Source organism: Lathamus discolor, chromosome 15, assembly GCF_037157495.1.
Source record: "Lathamus discolor isolate bLatDis1 chromosome 15, bLatDis1.hap1, whole genome shotgun sequence".
NCBI classification, from domain to species: domain Eukaryota; kingdom Metazoa; phylum Chordata; class Aves; order Psittaciformes; family Psittacidae; genus Lathamus; species Lathamus discolor.
The window spans coordinates 10,267,782-10,295,079 of NC_088898.1; the positions used below are offsets into that span (position 1 = coordinate 10,267,782).

A 27,298-nucleotide genomic window follows, 5' to 3' on the forward strand; every position below is an offset into this window, starting at 1 on the left:
CTGGCCCTCCACTGTGGTCAGCGAGAGGGAGGCTCTGCACCAGGAGAGCTGTGCTTTGTTCCTGAGCTGCACTTTTGACTTGCTCAGCTCAGAACAGTCTCTCCAGCTGGGGTGGTCAAACACAGCCGAGGGTGGAATGTGCTCAGGTCCTTTGGAAGCATCCCGCTGTGGACTTGGGTTGATTTGGGCTCGCTCAGGTTGGAAGTACTCATGTTTGACCAGGGTAGTAGCAGGTTATTGCTGGGGTAGCAGAATACTTGACATTATTTCTGATGTGTTTCTCCAACACTTGTTTGCTGTGTCCTGCCTGGTGGTCCTGTGTGTGGATAAGAGCCATGCACACAGTTCACCATGACAGCTTTCCCAACTGTCCATCACTCAGATCAGCTCCTTTGCACCATGCTTCTGTGACAAATGAGTGCTGAGCAGCGTCTGCATGTTGCAAGCTTGTACCTGGTGGTGTTCACAGGAGCTGCCAGCTCCAATCCCAGTGCCATTCCTGGTGTCGTGCTCTTCCTACTGTTTTGCATCGTGGGGCAAGGACTGTTGTAGTTGCATGAAAATGATCTCGTTGGGTATACCCAGTGCTGTGCTGTGAGCTCCAAAGCCTGTCACCCACCTCCAGAAACGTTCTCACTTCTAGCACTATGTGGGGGACAGGAAGCAGCAGCTCATGGCTGCTGTGCTGAGGAGAAGGTGGGATTGCCTCATGTCCTGCCAAGAGTGGGGCAGCCTAGGGAGCATGTATGGTGGTGACCCAGAGATTTGGCTCAGTGGCTGGAGGCATGGATCGGTCTCCAGGATTGCATTTCTGCAAGAAAAACTTCATGTTCTAATCTGTGTGGGAATGTGCCCGGGATTCCTCATGGATAAGGGGAGTTCCTGCTGATTCTTGAGCTGGTGTAGTGCTTCCTGCATTGCTGACCCAGGGTTTGTGAGACAAACCAAGGAGCTGGTTGTCACCTCTTGCTTAATGTTGATGTGCTCACTGTGAAAGTAACCTGCTCCACTGAGGCAAGGACTGAGAGGTGGCCAGCACAAGCGGAGGAGCCGTTGTAGGACAGGATGGGATAGTTGAGTTGGAAGGGACCTACGCAGTCATCTAGTCTTAACTGCCAGGTTAGAGTTTGGGACCCTTCGTGAGCCAGCCCAGGAGCACTCGTGATCTCAGTGCAAAGCTCTGTGTGTGCTCCAGGTGACTGAGCCTGGGCTGTCAGCATCAGACTCCTCTTAAAGAAATGAAGTTAAGGGCCAGGAGAATCTTGGCAAGGACCCTGCAGTTTTGCTGTGCTTCTCAGTAGTATCCTTCCTTTATTGCATTTCCATCTCCTGGAGTCTGGTATGAGCAAAACGCTTGGCTGCAGAGGAGGCTGTTCTTGCTCAGCCTCCTTAACTCTCCATTATTTTCTCCACCTATACACATCTCTTGCCAGCACTTCTCAGCCTTTCCTCTGATCAGTCTTGGTCTTGGGGTTTCTGCTCTGCAGGGTTGTTTTCTCCTGCCTTTCACTTCACTGGGCCTGTTAATGACATGGGCTGGTGTGATGCTGCACTTCATGGAGCTCAGGGCATTGTCCTGTAAAGAACACTCTGTCCTTGGTTGTTTTTTCTTCTTCTTGTTCAAATATTTCGGGATTTCCTGAGGAGTCTGCAGAAGCTGGAGGATGAGGAATGACCGTCCCTATGTAGGGCAGCAGATCAAGCAGGGTCTCTAACAGAAGGTGACCAGACAAGCTTGCTATGAAAATAAACCCCATCAAAGGGACGTGATTGTGGCCATGCTGAGAGGAAGAGCTCTGGCCCCTCCTCGAGTGATGGGGGTTGTGCTGAGTGAAAGCCACCAGCTCTGCCTTAGCTCTAGAGCTGCAGTTCACAGCAAAGCACAGGACCTAAGGGCTTGAACCCATGCTGATACTTCATTAACTTCTTTTCATCTTAATTTTAATTAAAAGTCGATGAATGTGTGTAACTGCACCAAGCTGTCCAATAATGTGTGACTCTGGGAAGCCTGTGTGGGCCAGCATCTCAGCTGGACCCTGTGGTCTGAAATGGGACCACTTCAGAGGGTTTTCTGCCATGTCCTCAAGTGCTATGTGATAGTTATGTGGAGGGAGCTGCTGGGACAGGGCAGCTCTATGGGAGGGACAAACGTGTATTGGAAATGTGGAATGTGGGAAAGAAACCCAAGGATTTGGTAAGAATAATACAAGCAAGGGGCGGCAGCCAGAGCCCGGCAGGATGGAGCTTTGCAGCTCAGGTAGGTGTGAGAAAACAGCAAAACGACTCCACTTGGCAGGGCAGAGCACCCCCCCCCGGCCCCGTGCATTCCCCCAGGCTCCAGGGCAGGGGCATGTACTCGCAGAGGGTGACTGTTGGCCCCGGCAGTGGGATGTGGCTGTGCTGCCGAGAACCTGAGCGGAACCTTGGCTGAGTCTTCCATCCCAAACCACCCTGAGTGGGGGGTGGGAGACTTTGATCCACTCCCTGCTCACATCCTGCCTCCAGGGTTTCTCAGAGGCACCTGAGGAAAGGGTCTGTCTGAGCCTGGGCAGGTGCTGTCACTTGTGGGCCCATGAAGAGTGGGACATTCTTGATGTGCCGTGTGCTCTGCTGTCCCCTTCAGCATCCAGGATCGGGCTGAAAGGCTTCCAACCTGAGATCCTTGCTGTCAGAGGATCACCTCTCCGGTGTGGCTTTCTCCCCTCCTGAAAAACTGACAGCCCTGGAGGTTACTGATAAGGGCCCATTCTCCTGCTCGTACCATGTGTGATAGCTGCTGAAGAGCTGCTCTCTCTCCATGCTGCCAGCTTGGCTGCGTCTCCCTTCCACATCCCTCCTGACTGCTTCCATCTGTGCATGTCACAGGCTGCCCAGACAGCGGCCCCTTTGGAAGCTGTACACAAGCTGCTGTCTGTAGCCCTGCTCAGCTCTTTTGTTACCCATCGTTCTCCACTCCCTGCAGTCTACCCTTGGGCATCACAAGCTGGACATCCTCCAGAGTACCTGCCTTCTTCAGAGCTTCTGAAGTGCAGCTCAGCTCTATCCCTTCTGCTCACAGGTGGAGAGGGACAATGTGCTCCTCTCCCGAGCCATTCCCTTCTCTTTCTTGCTCTTTATCCAAACCCCTTCTAGTGTGTAGAGCTTTTAGGAAGCCGTAAATGTCTGGTAAAGGCTTTTGGTTGAGACTCTGAGGAGGTAACACAGGACCAGGCCAAGCCACAGCTCTGCTGTGAGCTTGCAAACATCCCTTAAATCCTTAATATAGCATTCAGAGCTCCTGCAGGAGTCGAGCAAGGGAAGGGCAGAGGTGTGCAATTATGGGGTGTGCTGGGCTCAGCACAGTCCCTCCTGTGTGCCTGAGTTCCTGCCTGGGGTTGCTGAAGCTGCTTGGAAGAGTTCTGAGGGGAATTTTGGCACTGGAGAACAACAGTGTGTGTCTGCAGAACACTTCCATTGCGTTACTGGAGAATGATCTGTTTGTTTCAGGTATCTTTCCAGTGGTGAGGCACTGGCACAGGGTGCCCAGAGAAGCTGTGGCTGCCCCATCCCTGGCAGTGCTCAAGGCCAGGTTGGATACAGGGGCTTGGAGCAAGCTGCTCCAGTGGAAGGGGTCCCTGCCCGTGGCAGGGGTTGGAGCTGGAGGAGCTTTAAGGTCCCTTCAGTCCAAACTGGTCTGGGATTCTGTAAGCTTTAGTGTGCTTAGATAGCTTGCCCCAGGAGGGCTCTGCCTGCTGTGTCTGGCTGCTCCTGTAGTATGAACAGGTAGGATTAGGCTGTGCCTTTAGGAGCTAAGCCCGGATCCTGGGGGAGTCCCAGCAAGTGCCCCCCTTTGGGAAGGAAGCAGTTAAAGTTGTCCTGTTTGCCAGGAAATTGAATAAATGAAGCAGTGCTTAAGCCTCAGGGTGACTGGCTCAGAGCAGTCAGTGGAGAGCGGGGTTTAGCCAGGGAACAGTGCAGCAGTGTCTGCAGCTGCCTGCCTCCCCTCCCACCTCCATTCACAGCACTTCAGGGGAAAAACAAGGATTGGGCTTGAGACCACAAGCTGGGAGCCCACGGAGCTCACGCGGTTGGCAGCTGGGCTGCTGTAAGTAGAGCACCGATAACTTCTGGTTGCCTTTTCCATTACTCACATGTTTTCTACGTGGCATTCCTTTGTGGCATGCAGGACTGAGGCGGACGTGATGTGCAAGCGGGAGATCTTTGCTTTTCCAGCATGTTATTTCTGACCTTTTTTCCCTTGGATTACTGTCAGGAGCTTTCATTTGAATTCTCAGTAAATCTTACCAGGGGTTTCTCCCTTCTTTTTCAGGAGAACAGAGGGAGCTCCTGACCCTGTTCTGGCTACCAGCAGTGCTCGTGAAGAGACCCTAGGTAAGAATCACTCCGGCTGTGTGGAGGCAGGACTCTGGAGGCTGCTGCACAGGAGCCAGCCCCATCAGCATGGCTCTCATGAACCAGTAACTGGTTTAAAGGAGACTGAAGAAGGTTTTCTTAAGGCTCTGGTACTTCTGGGCACAGCCAGTGGAATTAGTTTTATTCCTTGCTTTCTCAGCACTGGCATGGAAAAGATGAGGCGCTGTTTTGAAGGGAAGGGTTTGCTGCTCTAATGGGTGTTGATTTAGGGCTCTGTTGTTAATCCTGTCAGACTTCTGATTTGGACAGGGGTTTCATCCCTTTTGAATGTGGCTTTAGGAAGCTGTTTGCACACCGTGTTTCAGACCCAGCTGATCTGTAAAGCACTTTCAGGGAGCTTGGCAGATCCTTCCCATCGTCTGTCCTGTTTGTGCATGTCCTGTGTTTCTGCATTAAAAGGTGTTATCTGTGTTGGGGGTCTGGAAGGCAGTTTACCACAGGAAAAACTGTGGCAGGAGTGGCAGGATGCTCAGTGAACAGGGCAGAAGCAACTGATTGGGAAACTCTGGTGAAGGTTCTGTGTAATGTACATCAGCTTATGGTTAAGACCTGCTTGAGAAGACTGCTTTGTGTTTGGCATCTCAGCAGGTCCAGCCCATTTTGCCCATTGTTTCTGTTGCACTGGCAGAAGATACCGTCTCTCCTCCCTTTCCTGTGCCCTGGAGTTGCTAATGTGGCTTCCTGGTGTGTGTGTGGGATGAGGCAGCACTGGTTACATGTTGGTGGAGGGAGAAAGTACATCCTGATGCTGAGCTTGAGCTTGGGAAGTTGCTGTTGTCAGATGCTGCTCCAGGCTGCACATCTCCCTGACCCAGCTGCGGGGGTATTCCATTGCAGCAGAGAGGTAGAAACCTCTGAGCAGAGCCTACCTGAGTGCTGAGGTCAGTCCTATTCCAAGGAGAAGTCCTGTGTGTAGCTCTGAGTCTGTGAAATGGAGGCTGTGGCTCCTTTTCCCTGGGTGGACAGCACCAGGAGGGAAAGAAAGAAGCCCTGGAGAGAATTTCCTCATTCCTGTTTCCTGTTCCACCCTGTTTGTTTGCTTATGTGGCAGAGCTATTGCAGAGTACAGAAGAAATGTGTGTCCCTGGTAATTGCAGCATGGAGGCAGGGGCACCCTGAGGTCTGTGCCCTTCAGGTGGGTAAATGCTTTGACATACCTGAGCCTGCTGCTGCCCAGGGTCTGCTCCAGACCCCTCTCCAGGGTGAGCTCAGGAATCCACGCCAAAGCCTCTCTTTATCTCTCTGCAAACATGGGAGCAGGGTGAGACAAGTCACCCATTCAGGCAAAAATACCTGCTGGAGTGCTGGGTTTGTACAAGACTAAACCTATTTAAAGAGCTGGCAATAATAGAAACTTACAGCGGCGGGGGGGGGTGTGGGTTCCTCCAGGTGTGGAGTCAGACTTGTTAAAAAGTGCCTTTCCCTTTGTGATACACACAGCTCCATCTCAGTTAGCTTGTTTCTTAGGGTCTGTGCAAGCAAACAGACATTTGCAACTTGAAATATTACACAGCCATGAACCTCTTGCTGCTGCTGCTCTAGGTGTTGTGTTTTACCCCAAAGCGCAGGTAGAGACCTAAGTTATAACTGACTGATTGTACTGGGGTGTTCCACTGGGAGTGATTTATTTTTAAACAGGAATGCATCCACATGTTGGTTATCTTTAGTAACACAAAAGGCAGCTCAAGTGCCTCAGTCTGGGTTATTTCCTCTTATTCTGCTTAATATCATACAATCACAAACTGGTTTGGGTTGGAAGGAACATTAAAGATCATCTTCCTAAAATCTAATTAATAGATCTTAATAACTCCTGCCTAAGAGCTCATCTCAGTCTCCCCTCTGGCAGGTTAAAGCCATCCTCTTGGCCTGTCCCTACAGGCCCTTGTTCAAAGCCCCTCTCCAGGTTTCCTGCAGCCCCTTTAGGCACTGGAGCTGCTCTCAGGTCTCCCCTTCAGGAGCCTTCTCTTGTCCAGGCTGCCCCAGCCCAGCTCTCTCAGCCTGGCTCCAGCCCTCGCAGCATCTCCGTGGCCTCCCCTGCACTCACTCTTTGTAACCGCTACCAGGTCCTTGCTCATCCACGTGCAGCCACTTGTTTGCCAATACCCTGTCAATATCTAGAGAAGACATCCAGTTTCTCCTTTCTGAAGACTGTGGTGGTAAATCAGTGAGCAGTTGGACACAACCCGACCGTGGAGGGAGTTTTAATGTGGTGAACAGCCAGGGCTGCTGTGGGGCATGTTGGAACCCGCAGAGCCTGGCAGGAGCACGGGATCCTGAGAAGCATAAATAATGGAATTGGACAGTAGTCACTAGCAGGAATGTTGCAGCCAAAGCACAAGCAACGTGTCAGTCACATGGAGGAAGAAGAGGGAGGAGATGAGTTTTAGCTGGGGAGAAGGGAAGTTCTCCCCTTCTTTCCTCTCCCGGCACACTCACCTTTGATCCCATGGGGTAATTCCCTTGGGCTGTTCTTCTTCCTTCCCTGCTGCACAAGATGATTTGAAGTTTGTGTGTCTTGGCACAGGCTTCCTTTCCCAAATGTTTGTATTTTGGGACTTCAGTGCTTGAACATTTCATCTCTGAATGGGATCATCTTCAAAGCTGTGCTGTATGAAAATTGCTCTATGCGTTCTGTAGCTATCCTTTGGGAATGCTTTTTGGTGTCAGGTGAGCGACTGCTTGCATGAGTATTAATTCTTAATTTGATGAAGAACTTAATTTAATTAAGAACTTAATTCTTGAGTTCTCCCCCAGTACTGCCGGCTTCGTTTCCTTATCTTCCCCCAATCCTTAACCTCCGTCATTGCCCTTTTTAACTTAACTCCAAAGCCTGTTGAGGTCCTCTGTCACTGATGCTCTGCCAGGCTCCATGTCCTGGACCACCAGTGGTTCCTGCACACCATTGTCATGAGGTCACTGTCTCAGAACCAGCTCTACCATGGGCTGGTTGCCCTTCGGGGTTTGTTTGCTGAAAGCTCCTCTGGAGTTTCATTTCCCCTTTCCAATCTCTATATATCCACACCTATCTGTTCAAACACCATAGTGGCTTTTAGCTTGGAAAGCTCCTTTTCCCCACTTGTAAGCACTCCTGGTGGTTGATCTGGGAGGAGGCACATCTCTGTTGGGGTTTAACCCCAGTCAGCACCTGAGCACCGGGGAGCCACTGGTGGAATGTGGGGGTAGAGTTGGAAAAAGGTAAAACCAGTGAGTTAAAAACAGTTTAATAATTGAAATAGAGTGAAATATAATAATAGGAAGAGGAAATAAAAAGGGAGAGAGGAGTGAAGCCCAAGAAGAACAAGTGGCACACAGTACAATTCTCACCACTTGTGGACTGATGCCAGCTTATCCTGAGCAGCAGTCGGCTCCTCCTGCCCAACCTCCCCAGTTTCTATCCTGGGCATGGTGTGCTGTGGGATGGAATACCCCTTTGGCTGCTTCATGTCAGGTGTCCTGGCTCTGCTTCCTGCCGGCTCCATGTGCCCCTCCTCACTGGCAGAGCATGAGACTGAAAAGTCCTTGGTCAAGGTAAGTGCTACTGAGCAACAACTAAACCATCATTGTGTTACCAGCATTATTCTTGGACTGAAGTCAAATCACAGCACTGCACCAGCTGCTAGGGGCAAAATTAACGCTATCCCAGCCCAAACCAGGACAGCCTCATCTCAGGTTTTTCTTAAACTTTGATTTAATAAAGTGTCTGTACTTTGCTTTTTATTTCGCTTGGTTTTACTTCAGTGGAGTACAGGGGTACCCAGGATTCCAGACAGGGTCTGGCACAGCAGTGTCAGTACTTATGTTCAGTGCTGTCTCACCTGGGCTGTGTGAGGGTTGCCTCTGCCTGGCTCTGTCACACTGGGAGATGCTGTTGTTTCAAGCCTGGTGGTGTTCCCAGGTTGCTCCTTCCAGCCAGTGACTTTTCATAATAAATGTGTTGGGCTGCGCCCCCAGAGCGTGAGCAGCAGTCGAGGAGGGGATCCTGCCCCTCTGCTGTGCTCTGAGGAGAACCCCCCTGTAGTCCTGATCCAGCTCTGGGGCAGCAGCACAAGAGGGACCTGGAGCTGTTGGAGTGAGGGCAGAGGAGGCCATGGAGATGCTGCGAGGGCTGGAGCAGCTCTGCTCTGGAGCCAGGCTGAGAGAGCTGGGCTGGGGCAGCCTGGAGAAGAGAAGGCTCCTGAAGGGGAGACCTGAGAGCAGCTCCAGTGCCTAAAGGGGCTGCAGGAAACCTGGAGAGGGGCTTGGGACAAGGGCCTGTAGGGACAGGCCAAGGGGAATGGCTTGAACCTGCCCGAGGGGAGACTGAGATGAGCTCTTAGGCAGAAGCTCTTCCCTGGGAGGGTGCTGAGGCGCTGGCACAGGGTGCCCAGAGAAGCTGTGGCTGCCCCATCCCTGGCAGTGCTCAAGGCCAGGTTGGACACAGGGGCTTGGAGCAAGCTGCTCCAGTGGAAGGGGTCCCTGCCCGTGGCAGGGGTTGGAGCTGGAGGAGCTTTAAGGTCCCTTCCAACCCAAACCAGGCTGTTCTTTCACACCAGAAACTGTCCCGAGTCCCTCTAGAGCTGCGCTGGGTGCAGAGTGCAGAAGCCATGTCTCCATCTACCCAAGAGCTGTACTTTTAATGCAGTGTGTCCAGACACACTGATCTGCAGTAACCAGATTAGGGGTCTGCACTGGCAGCCTTTGGAGTGTTTCTCTCATTGCGTGTGATGTGATTAGAGGGGAGATGTGACAACATAAAGCTCATGGAAATGAAATTGGATTGCCTGGGGCTGTTGCAGACCTTTGCCTGGTAATAGGTCTTGTACCACCTAACATAATTTCTTTGTTAAACATGTCCCCAATAAATGTATAACTGTCAATTAGGAGAAATATTGACATCTGATTCCTTAGTATATGCAATTTAAAATGGGGCTTGAGGTATTTTTGCATCTTGCATGACTGCAATTGAGAAGAGACGTGGGGTTTTTTGTCCTTTTACAGACAAGAAATGTTCCTTTATACAGAGCACTTGTCCCATGTGCTACCTCAATCACATTAGGCTGCCTTGCTGGCAGGAGGGTTGAGGGTGGTGCAGCAGTAGGATGATGTAAAGCTCAGAGGGACACACCTCCTTTAAATTGTCCTGCTGCTCACTTTGCTCTGTGTCCTCTGTAGTCCGAGTGCAGGACCACGAGGATGCTTCAGAAGCCTAGCCTATCTGTGGCTTAGAGTATTTTCTCTTGCAGTAGCACCAGAGAAACCATAATTCTGATTAGAGAAGTGCTTATTGTCATTTTGGTTTCTTTCTCAGGGTCCCACTTTTCTACGTGCCTTTTTGAATCTCTGTGGTAAAGATACCTCACGATCACCACATGAACAGCTCCATGTTTCCAGCCACTCATCCTCCTGAACATCACCACCCAACGACATCCTCAGAACACAGCCATGGATCTGACATGATGATGATGGTAAGTGGAAAATTTATAGTTAACCAGAGAGCTTTTCCTTGTCTGCGGTTCAGAGTGACTTGTCATCTTAAAGTCTATGCTCTTGAGAATCATAGACTGGTCCAGGTGGGAGGGACCTTAAAGGTCATCCAGCTCCAACCCCTGCTACGGGCAGGGACACCTTCCACTGGAGCAGCTTGCTCCAAGCCCCTGTGTCCAACCTGGCCTTGAACACTGCCAGGGATGGGGCAGCCACAGCTTCTCTGGGCACCCTGTGCCAGGGTTTAAGTTTGATCAGAAATTAAGCTTAGCTTTGGAAGGTGTTCTTAAGACCCAGACATGGGCCCCACTGTGGCTCTTCTGGAATGAAGGAGTGGCATGAGGTGACAGGCAACACAAAATGCATTTCAGAGCTGGAGATCCTGTAGCAAAATGTTTTTTTCCAGTAGAGACCTTTCTAGCAGACAGCCTGGTTTCTGCTCTCCAGCCAGCTAAAGGCAGAAATGCCAAGTAAGCTGTTTTCTGCAAGAAACAGACATGGATGGAGTTTTCCAGGCTGCTGGTGTTATCAAAAGCCTTAACTGGCACTGAGGGGGCTGCACACCAGTGTGATGGATTGTGCTGACCTGCACACGATCAGCCCCTGTGCCCTTTTCCTTCTGAACTCGGTATGCACTGGGCTTGGGGAGCAAAGTTCTACCAGGGCTCTTTGCCACATTGGCATTAAGGCTGTGTTGGTGCTGAATCCTGCTGCTCTAGCTAACTCTGATTTAAACAGGTTCAGACTTGGGTGTGCTGACCGCACAGAAGCTTTGCAGAGATCCTGGCCAGAGTTTCCTTGGAGATGACCAGGGTTGTGTGCTTGTGTGTAGCCAGTTCTAGGGATGTTTTCAGCTTTTTCTCCCTTTTCTGAGTACTTTTGGAGTGTGTTTCAGGTTATTAAAACCTGACTCTTTAGGGTTAAACTTTGAAAGGAGGGGAGAGAAGGTGCATTTCCCTTCCAGATGGGAATGTACTTGGATACATTGCAGGCCTTCAGTTAGAGTTTGCTCCGCTGTGTGCCCTGAAGAAGGCAGCAAGAATCACTGATTTTACTTACACCTCAAACAGGAGGGCCCTTTGGGAGCATGGCCCGGTGCAAAGCCAGGGGTGCTGGTGGGACTTGCAGTCCAGTGTTGTCACTGATGCCCTCGTGAAGCTCATCTGATCTAACAGCTCAGCACTGGCATTCCCTCATCTCTGACTTTCCCTGTAATTGCTGTTTCTTTGCCAGTGCCAACTGCTCTTACCTTCAGTGGTGGTGGCAGGACCCTGCCTAACCCTGCAACTGAAAACTGATGAACTGCACAAGATTCTGAGCTAATGTGAAAACATGCTGAACTGCTGTGTGTGTACCTGGATGGGAAGATGACATGAGTCCCAGCTGGAGGGGGATCATTGTCTCCCCTTCACACAGCATTCACTCTGTGTGTTCAGGAGCTCTTATTTTTACCCAGGGGAAGCTGTGCTCCTGATTTATATACTCCTTGTTGTACCTGTATTTAGGCTTCTGTTTCCCGTAGCTTATTAAGAGGTTGTGTAGGGAGACAAGAGTCTGGGGCCACAGGATTCAGCTACAGAAACCTTGATCTATATAAGCTCACACAAGGTCAGGGTTGGGGGAAGAAAGTGCTCTGTGCACCACAGGCCATGAGCAGTCATGGGGAGGCAGGTGTGAGCTCCGCAGAGACATCCCCAGTCCCTGACTGCTTCTGATGCTGCAGAGAGGAGCTCTGAAAGCAAGGAGAAGGCATTTTCCTGTAGCAGGTACTGTAAAGGACAGATCTGCTGAGGGGCATTGCCTCAAAGAGCTGCCCACTGGAACTGGAACCTGGAGCATCATTGGCCATGTCTTACTTGTGTGTGTTACACTGGATTTACTGAGGAGCTTCTTTGAGTCTCTCTGGTGACCAACTGAAAGGATCCAAGTGCTTGCCATAACACAAAAGCCTTTGCTGAATCTTGTGAGCTCTGTCTCAGGATGAACTCCTCAGGCTCATCTTGATGTTCTTTATGTTTTGGGCAGGCAATGACTTTCCACTTCAGCTATGAGAATGTGCCATTGCTGTTTTCTGGACTTACAATCAATAGTCCTGGAGGTAAGTAAAACTCTCTTGTCCAGTCCCAACAAAAGGTTTACCAGTGGTGAATGTTTCAGGAACCAGCTTGCTCTTTATGCCAAAATCACGCAGGCACAGTGCATTGAGTGTGTTTCAGATGGCATCTATGGGGTGAAAGAAAAGGGGAGATGTTTTGTGAAGCTCAAGAATTTGACTGGTTTTCCTACAAAAGTGAGTGCTGGTTTCACTTCATGGGTGGAATACCACGAAGTGCCTGTCTGAAACTCACATTTACCATCCACACGTGCATGACCAGCCATAGCCTGGGCAGCGGGACGTGGCTGTGGACTCACACAGTGCCTTTTCTGATGCGTTTTGAAGCAAATGTCCGCTGTTGCTCAGATACAATAACATCTCCTCTCTTGTCAGAAATGGCTGGTGCTTTTGTGGCTGTCTTCTTCCTGGCCATGTTTTATGAAGGTCTTAAGATTGCCCGGGAATGTCTGCTCCGTAAATCCCAAGTCAGCATTCGCTACAACTCCATGCCAGTGCCAGGTCCCAATGGCACCATCCTGATGGAGACACACAAAACTGTGGGGTAAGAATTTCCCTTCATTCTAAGACACGTTTCTTCAGCAGCTGACAAAGGTGAATACGGGGACAGAAAAAGGGGACAGAAAAAGAAACACTTAATGCAACCGATATTACACTCTGCAAAGTGTAATGGCTGCAGACTGGGTAATGTAATACTGCTCCACACTGTGCCGCAGTCACCTGCCCACCCTTCAGGTTGGGGAACAAGAGGAGGAAAGCAACAGGGAGTCAGATAAGCCTGGTTATTCTCCACAGCAGTTGTTAAATACATTCAGGGAGTTCCCATGAACAGAATTTAGGTGTTAGAGACAAGTGACTCTGACAGGAATTTCTTGCGATCCTTCTGCTGACAGGTAGACAAGGCCTCTACTCAGAAAAAAGCCATTCTGCTTATTGATTGTGGGGGTAAAATAAGCTGTAGAGCTCTGTTTCTCAGGTAAAAGTGCAGTCCTCCTGGTAAGCACCACGCTGTCTTTGTCACCAGTCAGCTCTAGGGGGAAAACCGCAGTTACACGGAACAGATGGATGCAGAAGTCTGTGTCCAGGCTGCTCTGTTACCTTGTCTGCCACCTCGCACCCCCCTGTCATCCTGTCAGCCTAAGCTGAGCTGCATTTTCTCTTTGGGGGATGTGTGTTTTCCCACCTGTGTCTCACGGATGCTGACTGCTCTTTGGGTTTTGTGTTCCCAGACAGCAGATGCTGAGCTTCCCTCACCTCCTGCAGACTGTGCTGCACATCGTCCAGGTCGTGGTCAGTTACTTCCTCATGCTGATCTTCATGACATACAACGGATACCTCTGCATAGCTGTGGCAGCTGGGGCAGGGATGGGCTATTTCTTCTTCAGCTGGAAAAAGGCGGTTGTTGTGGATATCACAGAGCACTGCCATTAACAGTGGACACTGCCCAGAAGCCTCTCCACCCCACTGCTCTCTTGAAGAAAAGGGATCTCTTGAAGGGAGGGATCCTTCCTAAGCTGACAGAGAATCAATATACAGAAAATCAACTGGAGTTCACCACAGGTTCCTGGCTGGGGTGCAGGGATGTGAGGAGTTGGGGTGTGCTGCTCTCTTGCTGCAGGGCAGCAGTGTTGACTCGAGGGTCCCATGGTTGCCACTCTGGGCCAGGATTTGCTTTAGTCTTAGATTATGCCGTGATTGAAATTAGTTGGCTGACAGAAATGTAGAAATTATTCTTTAAGAAAACAAAAAAAGAAAACAAAAAGCATTTTATTTTTAAACTGTAAAAGCTCATCTGGGCGGGTTTCATGGACAGCAGGGAAAGACCAGAGTCACCCATGGAGCTACATGTGTGAATGGCTGTTTTAATTCTACTTGTTTCAAGCTGTACAGGATGCCAGGGGACATCTCCCTGGCACTGTGGCTTTTGGGGCCAGTGACACCTTCTGATGCAGAAGGAAGTTTTGGTGCTGCACCTCAGACATGCTCAGGTGTGTGCTGCAAGGGAGTACTTGACGTAAGTGTGTGACCTGGGGTCTCAATGGCCTGTCCCCAAGCCCATCCGTGTATGATGAGTGTTGATAACTGGATGTATCCAGCAGCATTACTCAGCTTCAGGTGGTAACTTTTAGATTTGGCTGCTTTCACTTCCCAGTCGTGGAAATACATGGAGTAGATGCAGGACAATTGTGTATTTACAGGGCAAAAAGACTGTAAATAACCCATTGAACCTGCATTTAATTCATGTTGAATTGCACCTGCATGGAGCTAGAGGTGGGCTCTGGTTGAACTAGCTCTGTAAATGAGGCAAGAGCTAAATAATGATTTCATGGCACTAAAGGTTAAGATGTCTGAAGTGGGCATTCCCTGATGGAGACGAAGGAGGTAAAACAATCGTGTTCCTGTAAAGGAGAGATCTGGGGAAGAGAAGAAAGAAAAGATAGAACTGAGCAGGCTTTGGTCTCTTCTCGGGTGAAATTTGGAGCAGTTCAGGCTGACTAAAAAGTGTTCCTGACCCAGATGACTCCTCTTTGTCTTGATAATTGTGCTGTGATGTGAGCTTGGAGGTGCAGGAGTTACCTGTGCTGGCTGTGCAGCGAAGTGCTCCCACTTGTCGTGGGCAGGACAGGCTGTGACACAGGCAGAGGCAGCCTCCTGCATGAGTTGCCCACCGCACACCCTAGGTTTTCTAGGGAGCAGTTTTGGTTTAGCACTTTGTTATTGAACTGCTTCTTGTTGCAGGGAGTGTTGTGCAGAGCGTGGTGCAAACCTGGAGTCTCCATCGCACTCGGGATGCCCAGTTTGTGCTTGTAACTGGCTGCAAGGGATGAAGGTGGGATTTTCACTGGAAAACAGGCACCACCTGCAGACTGGCACTGGTGCTTGGGATCTGCCCTGAGAACAGGGAATCCTCTTGAGGTAAAAGTGTCTGGGCACGTGCATCAGCACTTTTCTCTCCAGAGATGCAACTAGTCCCACAGTAGCTGTGTAAGGAAAGCTGGGAATTACGTTTTAGCCCATAAGCGAGGCCCATCCCTGTGGAAGTGGGTTCTTCTGTGTTGATGGTCCATCAGCAGCCCAGAGCCCACCCTCATCCTGCCGCTCTCTGTGAAGGGCAGCAGGAAGTCCATTACTGCCGCTGCCAGGATCCTCAATTGCTCCACGTGAAGTTGACTGTCCCAGGTTGATGCCATCTGTTTTTTGGACATCTTGTTTTCTTAGGGCAGCACAAGCACAGCATGCAATTTGATGAGTTAAAGGCAGGCTTCAGTTCCTAAAGAGCTGCTTTCTGTAGTGACTTTGCATCTGGGTGAAAAAGGCAGAGAATCCAAGCCCCCTCATGAAGAGAAAGAGGAAAAGCACTTCCCCAGTGTGACCTTTGAAGGGAGTTAACCTACCAGGCTGCAGAAGGACAGATGCTGCTCTCTGCACCTGCCCCAAAGGTAAAGATCTGTGTAAGCAATCCTGCCTGTCTGAGAGCATAAACCAGACCCTTCCACCCTGAGAGCTGTGAGGGAATCTGAGTGCTTGTCAGGGAAGAGTGAAGCAGTTGAGTGCTGGAGATGGTGGGTTCTGCTTTGGAAGCTTTAACCTGCAGGGCTTGATCCCCGGAGTCGCTCAGAACCAGCAGTGCCAGCGCTGCTCCGGTCATTTCTCTGCAGTGAGCTGGAGCTGCTGCACCAGGGATTAGAGTCCCAAGGGGCTCTGTGTGACACCAGTTACCCCATGTACCTTTTGTTGTGTCTTTCTCTAAAATAGAACCTTCCCTTCGCCTGATCCTGCTGTCACCTTTTGGGCACCCAGTGCTCTGGTTCAAGTGACCAGAGATGGATGAGTCAGAGATCAGGCAATAGCTGTGGCTTTCACAATCTAAACTGGGTTCTCCTTAGCTTTTCTGCCTCATTTTACCTGTAGCATGGGAACTGTTTCCTCCCAGATGTGATCCCCCTGTGTTCAGTGTGCAGTTGGGTGCTGATGCTGCCCCAGCAGTGGTCACGTGCATGGCAGGAGCCCCAGCAACAGTCCCTGGTACCCTGGCAGTGCTGGCTGGAGCAGGGGCAGCGCCTGTTAGACAGGGGAGAGCTGAGCCAGGGAAGGATGGTCTGAAGGGGAGGATGATCATGGAGGGATGGAGGCTGCATCCTCTCTGCTGCTGAGGAAGGGATATCCCCCACCTCCCCATGACCACCTCCCTTTCAGCTTTGGATGTGCTTCCTTTAGCTTCAGACAATCTGGAGCAGCCTCCCCCATGCCTCCAGTGCCACCGGCTGTGTCCCCGGCCCAGGCTGCTGAGCAGAACCTGCTGCCTCCCGATGGCTTCACCCACTGTGTCCAAGGGGGTCCCATTGACAGTTGTGCTGATGACACTAAACCCACATGAGGTGGTGCGTGGAGGGAGGTGAGGGCTCTGCAAGACTTGAGTAAACTAAATTCACGTCACCACAGTGTAGCACGCCTGGAATGCGATGTCCTGTGCCTGTCTGTACCCCATGTTTGGCCTCCAGACGTGGTGCATCTGGATCCATCATCTCAGAAGTGCCCAAGCACGAGGCTGTCACCCGCCGCTGTTCTCGTTCCTTCAGTGCCTGTTCAGTTTGCCTGGAGCAGCCCCACATCCAGCAGGGTTTGAGTTCTGTTTACAGTGGACTGTCACTTTTGTTTTTATCTTGCTCTATGTGGAGGTAACGTGTCTGATATTACTGTGAATATCAAGAGTCTCCTGTATATAATTAACCAATAAACTAGATTGCATTTTACTGTGGTGGCTATGTGCTTTGGAAACACTCCTCAGTGCAGAGACTGCAGCTGAAGTGGGCGCTGGCGGCTCCCACCACAGCAATCAAGAGAGTGATTGGGAGTCACAGTATCCCAGCCTCGTTTGTGTTGGAAGAGACCTTAAAGCTCCTCCAGCTCCAACCCCTGCCACGGGCAGGGACCCCTTCCACTGGAGCAGCTTGCTCCAAGCCCCTGTGTCCAACCGGGCCTTGAGCACTGCCAGGGATGGGGCAGCCACAGCTTCTCTGGGCACCCTGTGCCAGCGCCTCAGCACCTTCCCAGGGAACAGCTTCTGCCTAAGAGCTCATCTCAGTCTCCCCTCGGGCAGGTTCAAGCCATTCCCCTTGGCCTGTCTCTACAGGCCCTTGTCCCAAGCCCCTCTCCAGGTTCCCTGCAGCCCCTTCAGGCACTGGAGCTGCTCTCAGGTCTCCCCTTCAGGAGCCTTCTCTTGTCCAGGCTGCCCCAGCCCAGCTCTCTCAGCCTGGCTCCAGAGCAGAGCTGCTCCAGCCCTTGCAGCATCCCCATGGCCTCCTCTGGCCTCACTCCAACAGCTCCACGTCCCTCTTGTGCTGCTGCCCCAGAGCTGGATCAGGGCTGCAGGGTGGGTCTCCCCTTCACACAGCAGAGGGGCAGGATCCCCTCCCGGAGCTACTGCTCACACTCTCGGGTGCAGCCCAGCACATGGGGGGGTTCTGGGCTCAAGCGCTCACTGAAACTGGGTCATGGGGAGCTTCTCATCAACCAACACCCCCGACTCCTTAGGGCTGCTCCATCCCTTCATCTCCCAGCCTGTGTTTGTGCTTGGGATTGCCCTGACTCATGTGAAGGTTTGTAGCACCCTGGTACCTTCTCCTTAGCGGGGTCACCAGCTCACAGAGTGAAGGGTTAACCAACCCCCTGCACTGTCTCCATTTTTAAGGCCACTAAACCAAAAAGCCCCCAGCAGACTCCTCTCCAGCGGTTGTGTTTCACCTCCGGACTGCATCACACACGGGCACACACAGTGATGGACACACCGGTGTTTGCCCCTCGGCCGTTTCCAGCAGCTCCTGCGGTTATTTAACGATAATAATAAAAAAGGACACATTTATTTAAACACGACCCTTGCCAAGGGGCGCTTACGGGCGCGTTCACCACAGACCGGGCAGCGCGGCTGCTGCGGGCCCGGCCCCGCCGCTAGAACTCGAAGGTGCCGAAGTGCGCGGCGCGGCCGCCGGCCTTGGGCTGCGGCTTGTACCCGATGCGGTCATTGATCATCTGCTCCCGGCTCTTGTGCTCGGTGCCCAGCGCGGCCGCCGCCGCCGCCACCGCCGCCTCCTCACCGGCCGCCGCCGCGTCCGCGTCCTCCCGCTGCTTCCGGCGGCCCTGCGGGGCAGAGGGGCCGCGTCAGGGCGATCCCGAGCGGGCTGGGGGGCAGCGTCCCGCCGCGGGAGGCCCCGCTCGCACCTCCAGGTCCTTCCGGATGCTCTCGAACTCCTCGATGTCGTCCAGCTTCAGCTCCAGCCGCGTCGGCTTCCGCCGCAGCATCGCGACCGGGACCGGGCCCCGACCGACACCACGGGGCGGGCCCGTCAAGGCCACACCTCCCGGCGTGCTTTGCGTGCCGCAGGCCACACCTACCGGTGTGCGCTGCACCCCCCCGGACTACACCTCCCAGCGCACCTTGCGCGGCCCCGGGCCGTTCCTCCCGACGTGCCCTGCGAGCCCCGCCGCGGGCTGCTACCGCGCTTCCCGGCGTGCCCCGCGTCCCCCGGAAGTGATCGTGAGGCGCCGGAGCTCAAGCGCCGTGTCGCTGCCTTTCCCGGCTCCCGGTTCCCGTTGCCGCCGCCATGGCGTCCGCTCGGGCCCCGGCAGCGCGAGGTGGCGCCCGCCCGCTCGTGCGGGCCCCCGCGCCCGCGGAGGTGGGTGTCTGGCTCAGGCGGGGGGGGCGGCGGCGCCGGGCCCGTTACCCGCGCGGCAGCGGGGCCGCCCCGGGGGCTCGCGTGTGCTGCTGCGGCCTGCGGGGGTCGCCGCGGCGGAGCTGCCCCCGGCCGCGCCCGTGGGCGGTTTCACGGGGTCTCGGGCGCGTTCTGGGATGTTTGTTCGAGGCCCCTCTCCCGGGAGCAGGACCCGCTCCCCCGCCGCCTCCCTCCACGTGCGGAGCGCCGCGGAGCGCGGGCGGCGGCATCGCCTCCTCCCTGAGCGGGATGGGGAAAGGCTCCGAGCCATAGCGTTGTGGCTCTTCAGTGTAATCCGGAGAGCAGCCCTAAAAGCGAGGTCTGAGCAGGTCACAGTGACTCAGAACACTTCAATTCCAACTGCTGCTAAATATTTAATGGGGCGTTTTACTTCTGCCCTTTGCACTTGGGCCAGAGCTGCTGCCTCAAACGGAGTGTCCAGGTCTCATTACAACATCCCCACTAATCCTCCCCTGCACCCGGAGCTGTTTGCTGGCTCCTTGTCAACCAAAACACACTTAAAGTTCTGCCTTTACCTTCCAGGCCACCAAGACCAAGGCTGCAGAAGAAAGTGATGCTCCCCCGGCCAAGAGAGCCCCCATCTTCTATGGCAGCCTTGAAGAGAAGGAGAGGGAGCGTCTGGCAAAGGGGGAGTCGGGGCTGCTGGGGAAAGAGGGGATGAAAGCGGCGATCGAAGCTGGCAACATCAACATTAGCAGTGGTGAGAATATTGACCCATGTTGTGCAGTGTGACACTTTCAAAACGCTGTGGTCAACTTTTAGGATAACTTAAAGTCAAACCCATGAGGCTTTTGCCTGGACCAATGGTTCCTTGTTTGGCTTTTCCTGTTTGAGAGGGATCTGGTCCTGCCTCTGGGTCGGGGCAATCCCAGCACAAACACAGAGCTGGAGCAGCTCTGCTCTGGAGCCAGGCTGAGAGCTGGGCTGGGTCAGCCTGGACAAGAGAAGGCTCCTGAAGGGGAGACCTGAGAGCAGCTCCAGTGCCTAAAGGGGCTGCAGGAAACCTGGAGAGGGGCTTGGGACAAGGGCCTGTAGGGCCAGGCCAAGGGGAATGGCTTGAACCTGCCTGAGGGGAGACTGAGATGAGCTCTTAGGCAGAAGCTCTTCCCTGTGAGGGTGCTGAGGCGCTGGCACAGGGTGCCCAGGGAAGCTGTGGCTGCCCCATCCCTGGCAGTGCTCAAGGCCAGGTTGGACACAGGGGCTTGGAGCAAGCTGCTCCAGTGGAAGGGGTCCCTGCCCGTGGCAGGGGTTGGAGCTGGATGAGCTTTAAGCTGCCTTCCAACACAAACCATGCTGGGATTCTGGGATGGTCTCTCATCCAGCACTGCTGTGGGCTGACAGCTCTGTTTGTTGCTCAGGTGAGGTCTTTGACCTCGAAGACCACATGAGTGAGCGTCAGGCCGAGGTGCTGGCAGAGTTTGAGCGCAGGAAGCGAGCCCGGCAGATCAACGTGTCCACTGATGACTCTGAAGTCAAAGCCTGTTTGCGGGCGCTTGGGGAGCCTATCACCCTCTTTGGAGAAGGTCCTGCAGAAAGGAGGGAGAGGTGCTGTGTCTGCCTGAGTTCTGCATAGGGGGAACTTGGAGTTTATCTAATTCTGGATGGATGTTTTCCATGTGGTTGGGGTGCAGTGAGTGCCACTGCTCTTTAACACTTCCTTACAGCGCTGCAAGAACACTGAGGAAGAAAGAGCAGTTGGCAGGAGCTCATTGTCAGCTCAGCTGAGAATTCACAGCCTGAATACAACGTGCTGTGTTTCTTTCCAGGTTAAGAAATATCCTTTCAGTGGTTGGCACAGATGCGTTAAAAAAGACCAGGAAAGATGACGACAGGTCTAAAAAGTCCAGAGAAGAGGTAATGATCTCCCTGTTCCCTCAGTGCTTGAGGGAAGCCTGTGTGATACCCGGCTTTCATGGGCTCTGCTCTGCCCAGGACTCTTGGTTTGGGTCAGTCTGTGGGTTCTCATCCCTTCATGCTTATTCTGTGTTTCCTGTCTTAGCAGTTCTAAATCAGGAGTATTAAGTTAGCCTGTGCTTGCAGGACAAATCCTATGCTGCATGTAAAAGAGGAGAGCAGGTGTCTGAACTGTTCCTTAGTCTAGCAGGGCCTTTATTGCTGTCTTTGTACTTGGGAAGAAGAGAAAATACATTCCTGCTGCTGCATCTGTTTTTGCCTGTGATTCTTCTTTCTTTCTTTCTTCCTGCTTCTCCTGTCTCTTTTCTAAGTCCATTTTCCCCTTCTTATTTTGGGGAGTTGGTGTAAGAAACAAGGACAATTTCTGCAGCTCTGGGCTTTCATTTTCCAGGGGTATGTGTAGAGAAGGAGGGAGCTGTAATTCATCAAGTAAAAGCGAGCCAGAACTGGAATTTTCTCAAGTGAAATGGCTTCACATCAGGATTTTATCTGCAGGGCAGAGTTTGCCTTGTCTCTTTAGTCACTTTTTCTAGGGCTGATGGTTATGCAAAATACTTTTAAAAAGAGGCCTTAGCACAGCAAGATTTAAGAGCAGACACTGTGGTGGCACTTACCTGCTAAGAGGAGGTCACTGAGTGGAAGAGCAGCATCACATCAGCTGTGTTCTTTCCCTTGCAGTATCAGCAAACCTGGTACCATGAAGGACCACGCAGCCTGAAAACAGCACGGCTCTGGCTTGCGAACTACTCACTCCCCAGGTGAGACCCAGCAGCTCAAAGGAAGAAGGAGGCACAACTTGGCGTAAAGTTTGGCTGCTCATCCCACTGCGGGTAGTGCAGGCAATCTGAGGCCAAAGGAATGGGGAACATACACAGGTAGACAAGTCCAGTGTGTGTAGAACTCGAATGTTCCATGACTGACTCTAACGTCAGCCCAGTTCAGGGGAGGATGAGGGCCCAGCCAGTTTCCAGCAGCAGGGTAGGACAATGTAGGGGTTTGTTACTCCACTGTTGCTCTCTGCAGGGCAGCGAAGCGGTTGGAAGAAGCCCGCCTGCTCAAAGAGATCCCAGAGGCAACCAGGACGTCGCAGAGGCAGGAGCTACACAAATCCCTGCGGGTAGGCTTGGCTGCTGCTTTCACAGCTTCTTGCTACTCCTCCAAAGACTGCAGGAAGGGGTCAGTGCCCAGAGGTGCTATGCAGATGTGTGCAGTTTTCTGCACTGTCACCTGTTGGGAGCTCTGCTTATTCTGCCTTCCTCTGTGGTGTGCAAAGAGCATGTTCTAATTCCTTCAGGGATTCAGAGAGATGTACTCTAGTTGTTCCTTTGCGTGGCAGAGGGATGAGCAGACATCCCTGCACTGCCTTGCCATTTGCCTGTGAAGCTGAAGGCATTTGTTCCTGGCTCTGTCACAGGTTTTGGTGGTGAGGAAGGGACTGCTCACTTTCTTTTCCTGTACAGCAGTCACCAGTGCATATAAACCCAAAGGAAAATATAAGCAACACCATAATAGCCATCTTTTAGATGACTCTGAGACACCCTTGTGAATGTGTTAAGTTAGATTCCTAGCTTAACCCAACAGAGAGGCTTGAGCCACTCAAATCCAGTTTACACCCAGGGGCATTAACTGCCAGGGGGTTTGCTTCTCCCCTCAGCACACCACAATGCCTCCCCTCCTCTGTCTGGATTCATTCATTGGATGAGGTGTAGAAAGAAACCAAAGCTGCTTTATCAAAGCCACAGTTGCAAAGCAGGCCTGAGGGCTTCCTGGTGGCCAGTACTATGGGTGGCACTGGAGAGCTGCACTGTGCCCCACGCCTGCATCAGGCCAGCTCCATGGCCTGCTTGGAGCTGGAGTGGCTGTGGGGCAGCTCCTCCCTTTGAAAGTGACTTTCCAAAGGCCTCTGCCTTCTCCTTCATCGCACTCTTTGCGTGGGGCTTTCTCCAGGCTGTACTTTGCTCAGTTATCATTTTCTTTGTCTTTGATTTCAGTCCTTGAATAACTTCTGCAGCCAGATTGGAGATGATCGCCCGCTGTCCTACTGCCACTTCAGCCCCAATTCCAAACTCCTCGCGACTGCCTGCTGGTGAGTTTCCTTCCACAGCACTTGCTTTAGGGGCTGGAGAGCGCAGCAGGAGTTAAGGAGAGAGGTGCTACTGCAGGACGGTGAATCAGGAGAGTTCAGAAATGCTTTTTCTTTCTACTCTGAACTCTCTTCCCTTCATTTTAGAGCCTAGGAGATATTTCAGTCCAAGTCCATTAGTTGCCATGGCTGGTTGCCCCACGTGCATTGGTATTTCAGCCATTGCAGCCCCCATACCCAGGTGGTTTTGCAGCTCTGGGTTTGATCTGCTCTTTGACACCTCTTTCTTGTCATCAACAGGAGTGGGTTGTGCAAGCTCTGGTCCGTGCCTGACTGCAACCTTGTCCACACCTTACGAGGTGAGAGCGACTTTGCTGAGTTCTTTTGTTCCTCTCTGGGCTGAGTTCCCCCTTCTCAATTACTTTGTGGCTCCAAATGTAGTGATCTTTGGGCAGGTTTTGTTTTCACAAGAGCACTGGGGAGCTGGGGCACTGTCAGGTAGTGAGGAGGCAGTCCTGGCCCTTCTCTTAGAGCTGAGACCAGAGTTTGCTGTTTGTGATTCTAAATGGGGTTTTGTTTTGTTTCAAAACTTGGTTTGAATTATTTAGAGGCAAATAGCAGCATTTTTGGCCAGTCACTTACCAGCAGTGAGGTTCTTTGAACAGTGGTCACAATTCTGACTAGGTACAAAGGTGAGGACAGATGTCTGGATTCATATGTTGGATTTTCACTACATTTTAAGTGTTACAAACCTTTGTGTTGGACACTCTGAAGTGGGTGCTACTGGAAGTGCAGTGTAGCTGTTGGCAGCTGTGGCTGGTAGTTACAGTGCACCTTCACCCCACGTGGGAGGACACAGCAACAGCGTTCACTGGTACCCAGCTAATGAGCAAGAAAAAAATGCTGCTTCTCTGAAGAACTGGCCAAGATCATGTGGCAGACGGTGATTTTTGATCTTCCTTTCTCTTAAGGACACAGCACCAATGTAGGAGCAGTAGTTTTCCATCCCAAAGCTACTGTCTCCCTGGACAAGAAGGATGTTAACCTGGCCTCCTGTGCAGCTGATGGTTCTGTCAAACTCTGGAGCCTTGAAAGGTCAGAATGATACTAGACAAGCACACTGCAGCATGGTTGGTTTGGGGTTTATTTCGTGCTGCTAAACATTGGACATTTACCATCCTCCTGCAGATACAACCTTTTCTTGTAGTTATACCAGTGCAATTCCTGGCCTCAGTATGTGCCACCTTCTTCAGCAGGAAAAGAGATCACCCTGAGTAGGGAAATCCAGGTGAGGGGAAGTCATCTGAAGAGAATCAAGTCTGGGTTGCTGCTGGGCTCTGGTGAATGCTTTGGGTGATGGATGGAAGATTTGGAGATTGTTTCATTCTAACCTTTGATTTAGGAGAAAATATCCCCTCTTGGACTGGACTTGATGGTCTTAAAGGTCTTTTCCAACCTAGTTGATTCTATGGATGTTAAAAATGAACTTAAGAGTTATTAGAAAGCACCAGTATCTGGAGAGGGACTAACCAAATACAGGAGGATGCACAAAAGCTTCAGCCTCTCAGTGGCTCTGTCATTGCAGTGTAGTTTTGAAAGATGTGCAGCATCTCTCTAAAGGCTGTGAAGAAGAGAAGGTGTAGACACTGAGCCCTGGCATTGGCTGTGTTTGAGAAGCCCTGCAGTGCACCTCATGCAGTGGAAGTCCTCAGGGGCTTATCCTTAGCTGGAAGTCAGTGTTTCCAGTCACAGAAGCACAGCTCTGCACAGGCTGCTTATTAGTCTCAGATGACCTCTTTAGTTACCCTGTTGGAAAGAAACTCATGCTGCCCAGGTCTCCTGCTGAGGGTTGCTGACCTGCTGCTTGTAATTCTGGGAGAATATTCCCTGTATCCTGCTTTCCTGCAGTTCTGCACAAGAGCAGGATTTGCTTTAGTTCTGTAAAGCCACAGTAAATCTCCTGCTGTTGCAGTAGTCTGTGTTTTGGTTCTGCACTTTAAAGTGCTAATGACAAGGGCCTTTTCAGGAATAATGATAATAATTATCCTAGGAGAACTTTATAACCAACATGAGTGTAGATCAAGGGGTTCCACTTACAGCTGCACCTGTGTGAGCAAAGCCAGAATTCAGAGCCATTAGTTAAAGCTCTGATGTTCTGGCTGGGTGGCATTTAATGAGCAGATCTTGTGCTGTGAGCAGAACGTTTGCAAAGGCCTCCAGGAGCCCCCCACCTCTGACCAGTACCTGATTTTTGTTTGTCTTTCAGTGATGAACCGGTGGCAGATATTGAAGGACACAGCATGAGAGTGGCACGTGTGATGTGGCACCCGTCAGGCCGGTTCCTGGGTACGACCTGGTAGGGAGGTTTGCTTATTTCCTTCAGACATTACTATTAGCTCTCTATCTGGTAGCCCAGTGGCTGCTGTTGCTTGTCTAGAGGAGCTGAGTGTGGGCAAGGGCTGGCCATTGACAGCAGCCGGGCTGCTGCAGTGTAAGGAACATCAAGGCATTGGCATTCCTTTCTCAGCCCCTCATGGGAAACCCTGTTGGTCTCCAGCTGGACATAATTCCCCTCCCAGAGTTAGTGCAATACCTTCTTGTTCTCCTTGGAGATCCATCGGGCTCGACACATGCTTTGTTTTTACAGCTATGATCACTCCTGGCGCTTGTGGGACCTGGAAGCTCAGGAGGAGATTCTCCATCAGGAGGGGCACAGCAAAGGGGTCTATGACATTGCCTTTCACACAGACGGGTCCCTCGCAGGCACTGGGTGAGTGTGCTTTGCATTGGGACCAGATAAGAAATGATATCAAGGTTTGGTTTCTGACTGATGCCAGGTGCCCCAGTGATGCTGCTGGTGAGGCTGAGCTCTGGCACTTGGGGAATGCTCTGATGGGTAACACTCGTGGTCTCCCTTCCTAGAGGACTGGATGCTTTTGGCCGGGTGTGGGACTTGCGCACAGGACGCTGCATCATGTTCCTGGAAGGCCACCTGAAGGAGATCTATGGGATTAACTTCTCCCCTAATGGGTAAGAAGGGAGTTTGGGTGGTGTAAGTGGGAGTTCTGAGTACAGAGCTCCCAGCAATGCCTTCCCCCACCCTTTGGCAGATACCACGTTGCGACTGGCAGTGGTGACAACACATGCAAGGTGTGGGACCTGCGCCAGAGGAAGTGCATCTACACCATTCCTGCCCACCAGAACCTGGTGACCGGGGTGAAGTTTGAACGTAAGTACCTCCCGAGGTGAGGTGGCAGGGGATGAAACACCTTCATGTCGCGAAGGTCAGGATTTGGGACAGTGTTATCTGCAAATCTCACCTCTCCCTTGTTCTCATCCTCTGCTGCAGCCAACCACGGAAACTTCCTGCTTACGGGCGCCTACGACAACACAGCCAAGATCTGGACTCACCCTGGCTGGTCCCCACTGAAGACACTGGCTGGTCATGAGGGAAAGGTGATGGGACTGGACATCTCCCTCGATGGCCAGCTGATAGCAACCTGCTCCTATGACAGAACCTTCAAGCTGTGGACAGCAGAGTAGCTCAGAGCTGCTGCTCATGAACTGAAGGAGACGTTCGTGGCCGTCAGCTAGGACAAGCTTTTTTCTATTAAAGAAAGGAATGGGCTATTGCAGCATGTGATAGGGCAGCTGGGCACTGGCTGGGCTTGGGTTGAGGTGGTTGTGAAGTACCTGTGTTTGCTGGAGGCAAATCTTGGGTCATGTTTTTCTACCCTTTAGGATGCTGGTTTCATACTGCAGGTACTTCCTGCTGTCGTTTGGAGATGATCCATCTGCTTCCACCCTCCCTTCCCCATTAGCCTCACAGGTTTCCTCCAGTCCATTTTATGCATCTGTGGCTCACCACACACCCCTCAGGTGTGCTGTGTTGTTCAGCCTCTGCTCATTCCCTTCTCACCTTCCATTTCCAGGAGCCTTTGGAAGGAGTCTGTGGCTTCAAACTTGATTTGCATTTAAAGAAAGGAAAACTTGGTGTCAGTGTTAGAGGAACGCGGTACCCCGTGTGCGGAGGTCTGTGTGCCCTTTGTGTTCACCCACAGGAGGTGTTAAAGGCCAGGGAAGTTTCTTTCCTGTGTACCACCTCATGTCCTCGAGGAGCTGGGTGCTTCAAATGCACGCAGGCATCTCCTGTGTAAGTTTTTGCTGTGTCTCACCTGAGGTGCTGTGAGAAAGGGTGCTTCAGTGTAGGACTGTCTTGTTCTAACATACACACTGCAGGGGGCTTTCTTACTTGATGTTTATTCTTTAGATTGAAGCTTTGCAAATGTTGTGTTCTGGAAAATCAAAGCGTGTTTTGAATGTGCCTCTGGGCCCGAGTGAGGACTGCAGAGATTACAGGAACTTCACAGCACAGTTTGCTTTCTGTCTGCCACCATAAAAACCCCTCAGGAGGAAAGAGGAGACAGGTTCATGTCCTCACTGTCAGCTGGAGCTGCTCTGTGTTCCTTGGCAGCATGAACATGGTTCTGCTCTCAGCACCTGCAGTGGAGATGGTGTTTTAAGAAAAAAACCCACTCACAAGTTACTGTTCTGAAAAGCACCTTGTGGGCTTTCTCCTCC

General features: G+C 51.9%; 3 protein-coding genes across 7 annotated transcripts in view; 2 read left to right on the forward strand and 1 right to left on the reverse strand.

The window, feature by feature from the left end:
• SLC31A1 (solute carrier family 31 member 1) overlaps positions 1–16,743 on the forward strand; it is a 28,510-nt gene extending 11,767 nt beyond the window's left edge. For 2 of the 5 annotated variants that reach the window (XM_065695532.1, XM_065695531.1), the window contains exons 2-6: positions 4,310–4,371; positions 9,701–9,857; positions 11,902–11,974; positions 12,365–12,533; positions 13,219–16,743. In XM_065695532.1, the coding sequence (XP_065551604.1) occupies positions 9,762–9,857; positions 11,902–11,974; positions 12,365–12,533; positions 13,219–13,420 (540 nt within the window). In that variant the 5' untranslated portion in view covers positions 4,310–4,371; positions 9,701–9,761 and the 3' untranslated portion in view covers positions 13,421–16,743. Of the gene's footprint in view, positions 1–3,732; positions 4,085–4,309; positions 4,372–5,226; positions 5,549–9,700; positions 9,858–11,901; positions 11,975–12,364; positions 12,534–13,218 lie in introns of those variants that run through there. The other 3 variants (XM_065695534.1, XM_065695535.1, XM_065695536.1) reach the window with 3 other exon arrangements.
• Positions 16,744–17,817: 1,074 nt separating this feature from the next.
• Positions 17,818–18,368, reverse strand: CDC26 (cell division cycle 26). Its single transcript, XM_065695554.1, has 2 exons — positions 18,209–18,368; positions 17,818–18,127 (listed from the first exon to the last, which is right to left on the reverse strand). The coding sequence occupies exons 1-2, from the start codon at positions 18,287–18,289 to the stop codon at positions 17,939–17,941; spliced, it is 270 nt and encodes an 89-aa protein (XP_065551626.1). The 5' UTR covers positions 18,290–18,368; the 3' UTR covers positions 17,818–17,938.
• A 124-nt stretch (positions 18,369–18,492) lies between these two features.
• PRPF4 (pre-mRNA splicing tri-snRNP complex factor PRPF4) lies at positions 18,493–26,352 on the forward strand. Its single transcript, XM_065695547.1, has 14 exons — positions 18,493–18,663; positions 19,243–19,420; positions 20,079–20,265; positions 20,487–20,574; positions 21,313–21,392; positions 21,658–21,751; positions 22,626–22,720; positions 23,018–23,076; positions 23,689–23,812; positions 24,984–25,073; positions 25,365–25,487; positions 25,640–25,747; positions 25,828–25,946; positions 26,067–26,352. Exons 1-14 carry the CDS (start codon positions 18,592–18,594, stop codon positions 26,258–26,260), a joined length of 1,611 nt encoding a protein of 536 aa, XP_065551619.1. The 5' UTR covers positions 18,493–18,591; the 3' UTR covers positions 26,261–26,352.
• Positions 26,353–27,298: the final 946 nt, after the last annotated feature.